The following is a 10,904-nucleotide window of genomic DNA, read 5'->3' on the forward strand; positions in this document are numbered from 1 at the left end:
AATTTAAGATATGTGAAAAAGAAAAAGAAAGTTTGGGAAAATTTGAAAGTAAATAGAATTAAATTTTTTTTTTTTAAATCTTTTAAATGCCAAACGCTGCATAAAAACTGGAAAATATGTCAACATTTCCGTTTTAATTTCCCATTTTAGTTTAAGCTGACTCAGTTCTTGTTCTAGGATATATCTTTTCTATAGTCAGCATATATAGAGAATACACTGATACAGATACATATAATATATAGATATAAACTATAAATATGTATTTATACATATATATACTCTAGATATATTCTAGATATAATCTAGATATATACTCTAGATATACTCTAGATATAAACTATAAATATATATTTATACATATATATACTCAAGATATATTCTAGATATACTCTAGCTACATTTTAGATATATGCTAGATACATTGTAAATACTTTCTAGATATATTCGAAATATATTCTAGATATATTTTAGATACATTCTAGATACATTCTAGATATATTCTAGATATATTCTAGATGTATTCTAAATCGGTTCTAAATATATTCTAAATAGAACTTCTAGATATAGTGTAAATATATTCTAGATATATTATTTCTTTAAATGTAGATTAGGTTTGACAAAAATGGAAGCCCAGAGTAAATTACGTTGTATATTGTATAAAGCTAAACGTGCCCATTTGTAAATACGTAAATCATGCATTGTGATTAACCCAATATCTCTATATGTAGATATATATAACTCTGACATGCCCATATTATGATTGCTTAACTACGTTATATTTAACAGCGCATAACTTGTAATTACGCTGTTAAAGACCCAATTTAGTCTACTGAAGAAATATACCTTAGTTGATAGAGTAACTCCGTACTGTTTACTACGAGAGAGTAATTGTTTCCTGTTTGATAAACAGGTTGAGGATCGTCGTCTTTGATTTGGGATCGATAGTTAATAGCTTGTTTAATAGCTAGACTTGTGTCCCTGTGTGCCATTTGGAGCATGATTAATTGCTAGTTTGATATCTAGGCTTGTGTCCATGTGTGACAATTAGAGCCCGATTAATAGCTTGTTTGATTGCTAACGAGATCGCGCCCACTGGTTGTAGCTTTGATAGTTTACGGGATTGTTACAGTGTGGATCGTACCCTGGTTGACTTTGATAGTGGACGGGTTGTACCTGGATAGATACGTTACGAGGATTTGTTATGGAGTAGGGCTTTACTACATAGATATATTTTATATGTATTCTAGAAAAAATATTTTAGGCTTTTTTGTAAATAATTTTTAATTAATACCGAAAGTTAAACAAATCAAGAATTTCTGTAATTTGAAGTCAATTTTTTCTATTTTATTATTCCCTGTATAATAAAATGAGACTATAGGACTGAAGCGTTAGTGTATACTAAAAAATGGGCGTACCTTTGCACACAAAACTATTTTATGCTTTGAATTAAAACATCATTTCAGTTATTTAAAAAAAATTTAAAAATAGAAAAGAAATTGATTACTCGCCACAAAATGTAATTTTCTAGTCTGCTTTTTTAACCGGATTTAGTAAATCTTTAATATTAAAAACTTTGGTTTTTTATCTATGTAGTTTAATTTATAGTCAATATATCAATGGTCTATAACGACTTCAAGGTTGCAAAGATATTAGGATTAAACAAAATATATTTTTTCCGCAAACAAGCAGTTTCTTTATTTGACTTTGTGAGTTATTGAATACAAACTTTAATTTGAAGAAATGAATTTCGACATTGTCAATTATAATTGTACTTTGATTATATTTTTTCTGAAAGGCAAGGTCAACTGAATCGTAATTTTTTTCCGCTTAACTTTGCCAAAAAAGATATTTTGTTTTGAAAAATGTTGCTAGTCCCCCCCAGTTGACCCTTCAGCTTTTAAGATTAGCTAAAAGTTTAGTTTAACTTTAAGATCTATGCACTCTAATGTCGTAGACCTTTGATATTTCAAACTATAAATTCTGTTAAATCAATTTTCAAAGTTTGAAAAAGTAGAATGAAACACCATCAGGTTGCAATGGTTTATAAGGATTAGAAAATAAGAGTTTATTAGTGTTAGTTTATCCATGTTTAAAAAGATAACATAAGAATTTATATAATGTCGCCTTAAAAGTTATTTAGTGATTAATCCGCGAAACGTTTTGTAAACAAAAGCTGTCTTATATTTTTCCAGGTTTCTGCTCGCGGTTGAACAGGGATATGTGTAGTTTACTTAGTCATAATAGTTGATAGTTAACTTTTTTGGAATACATATTAACAAATTTTTGTTTTTATTGCCTTAAAACCATTTTAACAATCTTCACTGTTTTTTTTTATGGTAGAAAAATAGTTCTAACCCATTATCCATTAAATAATGAATGTACATGTGGTCCAATGGTATTTTCTCAGTATCTTCCGAATAAAAAATAAAAAAATGAAATATTTAAATTCTAAATTCTAAATTCTAAATTTAAAAAAAAAACATTTTAAATGTTAGAATATTACAAACTTAATTTGTGAAATATTCATAAATGAAGGTGAAGGTAATTCCAAATTAAATATAGAAAAACTAGGCTTTTAGAGCGCTTCGCGACCATCTTCTATTTCAATTGTGAACATTTTCTCTGTGTATACATTGTAAAACAAAAAACAAAAATTTCGTGCATTTTCAAAATTTTCAAAACTGGAATTTTGTTAAAGGCAAATTTTTGTAAACTTCAAAATGCATTAATCTTTCCTGGGGTCATGTGAGGTCCCACACAAAATTTTGGCTCGATCGGTTCAGCCGTTTTGACTTTTATTGGATACAAACGGATAGACAAACAGGCACTTAAAGTATATACATGTGTAGATTTAGAATTAAATAAAATGATTCTAGAAACTATGAAAATTCAATTTTCAATTCAAATTTTTCAAAATAGATTTTTAGTTTTTTTCATAAAAATATAAATGTTAAAAATGAGATATTGAAATATTTATATAAAAAGGAAAGGGGTTTGTGGATATCAGCTTGTCGACTGCTCTACTGTAAAAGGAAAGGGGGTTGTGGATATCAGCTTGTCGACTGCTCTAGTGTAAAAGAAAAGGGGGTTGTGGATATCAACGTGTCGACTGCTCTAGTGTAAAAGGAAAGGGGGTTGTTGATATCAACTTGTCGACTGCACTAGCGTAAAAGGAAATGGGGTTGTGAATATCAACTTGTTGAATGCTGTAGTGAAAAAGGAAGGGGGGTTGTGGATGTTACGCGAGCCATGCTCCGTGTATAAAGTCTAGTTGATGCCCCTGTGAGTTTCTGAGTTCTCCCTGAGCCCAAAACTTAAGACAGAGTATCGTTAAAAAACCAGTTTTGGAACCTGGGTTTCACGAATGGGGTTAGGTAGTTTTGTGGATATCAATATTTTTGTTATAAAATATTGTTTTATTTGGTTTCTTCATATTATCCATATTTTTTGAACCTCTTAAATCAAAATCTACACAAATGTTAAGACCCCCAAAATGAAACTCGGGAGTTTCGTTCAACGATACTCTTTTAAATTTCGGGCTCTGCGGATCTGTACAGAACGTATTGTGAAAAACTAGTTTTGGAAGCTGTTTACAGACTGACTACGCAGGCGCAAGATTTCTCGCGTGAGAGTGAACAGTTTTATATTAGTATATGTTTATTTGTCTTGCAAAGTGTAACCGTGTCCAGAATTCTAGGATCACTGTGGTAATTATTTCTTATATATATACGTATGCTTATCGGTTGATTATAGTATGATTGATATTTATATATGTGTTTGTTGGTTCCTCGCCACAGTTTTTTAATGCCTGAGTGAATTATTTGTTGTATTCGTATGATTTATCACTCAAAGCTTTTTCTGTGGGTTTATTAAACTTATTTAGATTGAAGACTCAGAGAAATAAACGTTCGGAACCTTATTATCATCCTTTTGTTATGAAGAGCGTTGAGAGAAGGAAGTCTTACGATCCGGTCTTGAGAAATACCACACAGTACATATATTAGGTCTTTAGGGAAATCGCTAAGTAGCGTAACAGTGGATATCAACTTGTCGACTACTCTAGCGTAAAAGGAAAGGGGTTTGTGGATATCAACTTGTCGACTGCTCTAGTGTAAAAGGAATGGGGGTTGTGGATATTAACTTGTCGACTGCTCTACCATAAAACGAAAGGGGTTTGTGGATATGAACTTTTCGACTGCTCTAGCGTAAAAGGAAAGGGGGTTGTGTATATCAACTTGTCGACTGCTCTAGTGTAAAAGGAAAGTGGGTTGTGGATATCAACTTGTCGACTGCTCTAGTGTAAAAGGAAAGGGGGTTGTGGATATCAGCTTGTCGACTGCTCTAATGTAAAAGGAAAGAGGGTTGTGGATATCAACTTGTCGACTGCTCTAGTGTAAAAGGAAAGGAGGTTGTGGATATCAGCTTGTCGACCGCTCTAGTGTAAAAGGAAATGAGGTTGTGGATATCAGCTTGTCGACTGCTCTAGTGTAAAAGAAAGATGTTGCCAAAAAATCACATTTTCTTATTCCCAAATCTTTGGAGCCTTTAATATTTTAAACTTACACTATTTGATCTAACAGAATTCATGGTTTGCAATGTCAAAGGTTGCTAAGATATATTAGTTAGAAAAACAGGTCCTTTGAGTGCAAAATATTTGTTTTGAAAATAAACACTTTTGCGTAAAGGAATTGAGTCTTTGTTACAAACTGTGATTTTCTAATTCATATATCTTTGCAGTCCAATGGTGTAGACCTTTGACATTTCAAACTATGAATTCTGTTAGATCAAATAATGTAAGTTTAAATTATCAAAGGTTTACGACATAGGGTTCAAAAGATATAGGGATTAGAAAATTGTGGCAAGAACTCAACTCCTTTGCTTCTTGTAAAAACCATACAATTTTTTATCTTCAAATAAAGATAAACAAATATGATGAACTAGACAGTTATTATGAAATGTCACAATTTTTCTTCGTCAAATAAGTTTCAAAAATAAAATTACATTTTATTTTTCTTTAGTTTCTTTAAAATTCGTTATCAATTCATTAAATTGAAGGAAGTTCTTTTTAATAATTTAATTATAAATAAAATGAACAAGATAAAAAATATCATTTTCGTTCTTTAACGCTTATTGACAATATACAGTGAGAACCATAAAACTGTGGAATAGAAAGACGACATTATATCAATATTTAAGCGTATTTGATGATGTCACAAAACAAGTAGCTTATTAAATCACTTATAAAGTTAAAATGGTCTGTTTACACAGTACAAAATTGCTGCATCTCATGTTCATTGGACTATTTGAAGTCAAAACTAAAGTATAAAAGTCGTCTTCCTGCACAAGAGTTTTCTTGTTCTTGCTGATTTCTATAATTGGGAGGAAAGTTTGTTATGAAGCATCTTTAATTTGCAATGTATTTATTTTGATGTTTTTTTTTTCTCTTTTGTTATACCAGTCTATTACCCTGTATCTAAACCAATTAGTTAAAATAACTTGCAAATTCATTTACAGTTAGTTTTTTTACCGACATTACCGACCTATGATCCTCCTAACATATAGATGTTAAATTACTTTACGTCCCTTCAGACAATTAAGTAAAATAACTACCCACTTTGCGATGTTTTCGTAACATTTTTTTCGCATTTTCATCTAAAAAGACGACAAAATAGTGTACTACTACTTTTTCGGGAATGAAAAATTTAGTTAAAATTCCCTTAACTTTCCAGTAAAGTATAAAAATTTTAAATTTATTCTTTTAACTAATTCTTTGTATTCCATCTAAAATTTTCCTATTTATCCACTGTTTTACTTGTCAATTTGCATTCTTTTGTTATAAATCTATTTTGAATTCTATATTGTTACTTTAGATTTCCATTTTTTTCTTAAAAGTTATTTAATTTTTCAGCTACATTAATTATTTTATTGTTTAGGTTTGGGACTGAAATGTTATTCTGATGTTCTGGGTAAGCACTGGACCCAGTGTGAAGAAAAGAAAGGATTTCGAACATGTTTTACAAAATATGATTTCAGTAAGTTGATTACACTACTTGCCAAATCTTTTATCTAAACTTATAATTACGAAGTTTTCAGAATAATTGCATAATATGTTTGTAATTTGAATCAGGCGATTCTTCCATCATATAATATTTGGTTGTTACCAAAATATAAAAGCAAGCAAAACTGTTGACACAAAGGTTCAGATCTGCACTTTTTTAAGTATACTTTTTGACCCCCCCCCCTCCAAAAAAAATGGTACACATAATTCTTGCTTTATGATATATATTTTTAATATTTTACTTTATGTTCTTTGTTTATGCATTTTTTACCTATTATTCCGGGGATGCTGAAAGACTGGTGCATTGCTGCACAGCACTTCTAATAGAGTTTGGAAGGGGTATAATAATCTAATTATTGGATAATGCAGATATTACATACATATATAATGTTTTTAGGTTTTATCTTTACATCTTCTGATCTAGACAAAAATAAGTGCAAACATTTAAATTTGAACTTAAAAATTTGTTGTGCTAATAAAAACAGTCAAGTTCTTAGAAATGTTTGATTTATATGATTGTCATATAATCAAAATTAAATTTTAAAAAGTATGATTTAATGTAGTGTTAATGATGATTCAAAATTTAAAAAAAAAAATATATTTCGCGTGGTCTGGGTTAAACCTTCTCAGTTATAACGATACAATATAACAAACAAAATCTATATTAAAGAATATTGAAAAATCACAAGAAAATATTTTGTTTAAAGTATGATATGGCTATTAGGGAGGAAAGGCACACCTCATCATTTATTCGTCCGACCACAAATGACGTCAAAATTCACCATTATTTTTTCTGATACACACCTTCTTTTTTTCGTCCGGCATTGTTTAAATTCTTTTTTAGCATTGGTTTAATATATTTTATTCGTTTTTTTGAAGAGGCACATCTTAAAAAAGGTACAATAAGCAATAAAAAAAATTCAAGGAAACTTTTATTTCAAATCAAAACACAATTATTATGATCCCTACTATAAAATATTAATTTCTTGCTGTAGATTTAAAAAAAAATTTAAAACCAATATTACTTTATTAATAATTATTATGTATACCAACAAAACATATGTACAAGAAATATATGTAAAAGTACTGCAGCAGGAGAACTTAAATAGCTTTTAGCTTGTTTCACAAATTGCCTCCCTCCTACCTAATATATATATATATATGTGTTTTTTGAAGAAGGAAAGAGAAAACAGTTTCTGAAAGGGTAATTACGATATTGCAATGCAGAGTGGTGGATTTGTTCTCTATTACCCAGATATTTAAAGAAGGGGTATTTATGATGTCCTATTGCCAACATACTATTTTTGATGATTTAAAATGTTGGAAATATTTTGAATATTTTAATTTGCTGGGTCAAGGGCTTTTCAAAATTATATTATTTGTCAAATTCTGGGCCATTTTAGTTTTCGCACGTTTTTCTCTTTGTAATTTGATTTTAAAATCTAAACAAATGGTTTTTTGCAAAGAAAATGACTCTTTGCAACAAACTCTGATTTTCTAATCCCAATATCTTTGGATTCCAACGTCGTAAACCTTAGAAATTTCAAACTATGACTTTTGTTTGATCAAAAAATATAAGTTTGAAATATCAAAGGTTTACGACATTGGGTTCCAAAGATATTGGGATTAGAAAATCAGAGTTTGTTGCAAAGAGTCAATTCCTTTTTGTACATTATTGAAGTAGAGTTAAAGGGCTGTCCAAAAATGTATGAACTGCCATGATATAGTAATCTCAACAATATAATGAGGGGGGGGTGGCATAAGTGGGGCTCCTGGGGACTGCCCCCCCCCCCGGTAGAGGAGACGCCAGATAGTAGGGAAAGTGTCAGCAGTGCATGATTTTTTGTTGTCTCCCCTGTTTTAAAAAACTTCCATCTGTCCAAGGTACTAATGCAAGGAAAGTTAATTGCGGTCGCGTACTCTGCGTACATATTCAAACCAGTTCTCTCTGGGCGGATAAAAGCATTTAATTTCAAAAATTTCGAAAATTCACATAACAGTTTCCTATGACCAGAATATTTCATGGATTATTTATGTAAAAATTGTTTTCATGTTATTTTGTGACATCCGTCTTGTGTTTACTTATCCGCCCAAAGACAGTACACTGCAGTACAAAAAATGCGTACACCTCTGAAATAACTTTGCTTTCATTATTACCTTGCATTTTTCTTTAGCTTTTTATATTTTAGTTCATGAAGGTATATAATGTAGAAAAATTAGCTCTGTTTATATTTCTGTCATTTTCTCATATTCAAGAGTACACAAATATCCATTCAAATTCTATGTGGCATAAAGGAGAAATGAGGGAGGGAAGAAACTTAAAAAATGTTTTAATTTCATTTTGAAACAATACTGCTTTGTTACATCAGTTTTATGGCGGTTTTATCTTTTTCTATAACTTAAAAAGGGCGTTGTGAATAGCTCTGAATAGTAGAGATTAAAGACTTTTCTAGAAACATTAAAAGAATTAGTTAAACATTTTATTTCCCTACAGAATACAGCAGTACGAGGCTATTCAAAATTAGAGAGATAAAAAATTAAAACTTTTGGATTAAATTAGTAATCCGTTTTATGGAGATCAAAACATAAAAATCGTACATTTCATAAGAACTAAGCATTTCAGTTGTTGATATATCTAAAGGATGTTTAGAATCTGTGAAAAACCAGAAATCAATATTGATTTTTTAAAGCAAATCAAAATAAATGATTTGATTCTAGCACTTACTAAATCATGTTCTTTTCCTGCGAAATGAACATGAACATGAATGGCTTCAAGCTTTTTTATAAAAATATCATGTGTCATATCATATATTTGTTCATTCAAATTTAATATAAAACCTTTTTACAGAGCGAGCATTCTTTTAGGAAAAATTGATAAAACATAGTGCATTTATTTTACAGAAGGCCCTTGGGATTTTAGTGCTTTTTTAATACTTTTCTTAAAGGGAATGTAAGCGTAATTTCAAGTGAACCACCATGCAAAGACGAGAATATACCCGATTCACATAGGTACCCTTCAAACTTTAATCTCATCAATAATGTGGAAGACTCTGGCTCGAAATATGTTTAATTCTGATAATTTTTCCATTGATTCTTAAGCTAGAAATGCACATGTAACTTTAACAAGAAACATGGAAATCTAATGCATGCTTGACCAGACAAGTTTCAGACATAACCATCTTTGCATGTTAGTTCACTTAAAATTACTGAACAGTCCCTTTAAGGGTTTTTTTTCTCAAAAGCTTTAAGAAACACTCAACAGTAAAAAAATCTTCACTTTATATAAATGTGTCGACAACGCTTTAATTCATGAATTACAAGTATTACTTTTAGATTAAAAAAGGAAACACATTGAATATTTATTTCAGCCATATTACTCTGTGAATCATACTGTATATTAATACTTTAGCGGGATTGTCAATTTTTTTTCAATGCATTTTCAAATACTTTAATAATAATAATTTCAGAAGGAGAGGTAACGGGTCGAGGGTGCTCTACAAAAGATAAAATATTCCATATTGAATGTGAGAATCACGTGATGGGAAAACATAGTGAAAAATTCTGCTACTGCAGCTACTACCTGTGTAACAGTGCGGATAGGGTGACCGGTTTGTCTCCAGCTGGGATCATGCTTATTTTAACCAGCTACAGGATATTACAGTGATCTGTGAATAGTTGAATTATGGAGAATGTTCATCTTTTTTAGAATATACACTCAAAGTGGAATGATGCCCTATTGAAAATATTTCCGTGCAAAATGCCAATGGCATAATAATTTTCCAAAATTAATCCTAGCTGGTGTGTATACTGTACAACCTAGTCTAGCTTCCTAGCTGGTGTGTATACTGTACAACCTAGTCTAGCTTCCTAGCTGGTGTGTGTACTGTACAACCTAGTCTAGCTTCCTAGCTGGTGTTTATACTGTACAACCTAGTCTAGCTTCCTAGCTGGTGTGTATACTGTAAAACCTAGTCTAGCTTCCTAGCTGGTGTGTGTACTGTACAACCTAGTCTAGCTTCCTAGCTGGTGTTTATACTGTACAACCTAGTCTAGCTTTCTAGCTGGTGTGTATATTGTACAATCTAGTCTTGCTTCCTAGCTGGTGTGTGTACTGTACAACCTAGTCTAGCTTCCTAGCTGGTGTTTATACTGTACAACCTAGTCTAGCTTCCTAGCTGGTGTGTATATTGTACAATCTAGTCTTGCTTCCTAGCTGGTGTGTGTACTGTACAACCTAGTCTAGCTTCCTAGCTGGTTTGTATACTGTACAACCTAGTCTAGCTTCCTAGCTGGTGTGTATACTGTACAACCTAGTCTAGCTTCCTAGCTGGTGTGTATACTGTACAACCTATTCTAGCTTCCTAGCTGGTGTATATACTGTACAACCTAGTCTTGCTTCCTAGCTGGTGTGTATACTGTACAACCTAGTCTGGCTGCATAATGTAGGTACTGTGCTTCAAATGAACAGGAGTATTCAGTAATGAAAACTGTTTATCTTCAAATTATAAAATGTTTGGAAACACCACATAAATAAACATCTTTTTGTGTTTTTTCTAAAATTATTCTGATTAGCTCAGGAACATGTTTGCACGGAAAGATTTGCTGAGTTTTGTTATTTTTCCAAAAACATGTGTATCAATTTGGTGAACATTCGTAAATTTAACGTTGAACCGACCCTTTAAAGTTGAAAACGTTTGACAATGGCAGAAGAACCAAAAGTGATTAACGAAATCAGGGAGAAGATTCAGCTAGACGATTTTATCTTAAACATTTTACAATCGAGATAAATATTGAAACATGTCCAATCTTGTAAAGAAACTGATTTTTTGTCTCAAACTCTATTTTT

General features: G+C 31.0%; 1 protein-coding gene across 1 annotated transcript in view; it reads left to right on the forward strand.

Annotated features, from left to right (window-relative positions):
• Nucleotides 1-10,603, forward strand: part of LOC111712202 (uncharacterized) — a 12,738-nt gene extending 2,135 nt beyond the window's left edge. Inside the window, exons 4-5 of the mRNA XM_023486750.1 lie at nucleotides 5,934-6,032; nucleotides 9,526-10,603. Coding sequence (XP_023342518.1) covers nucleotides 5,934-6,032; nucleotides 9,526-9,722 — 296 coding nt within the window. The 3' untranslated portion in view covers nucleotides 9,723-10,603. The remainder of the gene's footprint in view (nucleotides 1-5,933; nucleotides 6,033-9,525) is intronic.
• The last annotated feature ends 301 nt before the right edge of the window (nucleotides 10,604-10,904 follow it).

Source organism: Eurytemora carolleeae, unplaced genomic scaffold (genome assembly GCF_000591075.1).
Source record: "Eurytemora carolleeae unplaced genomic scaffold, Eaff_2.0 scaffold495, whole genome shotgun sequence".
NCBI lineage: Eukaryota > Metazoa > Arthropoda > Copepoda > Calanoida > Temoridae > Eurytemora > Eurytemora carolleeae.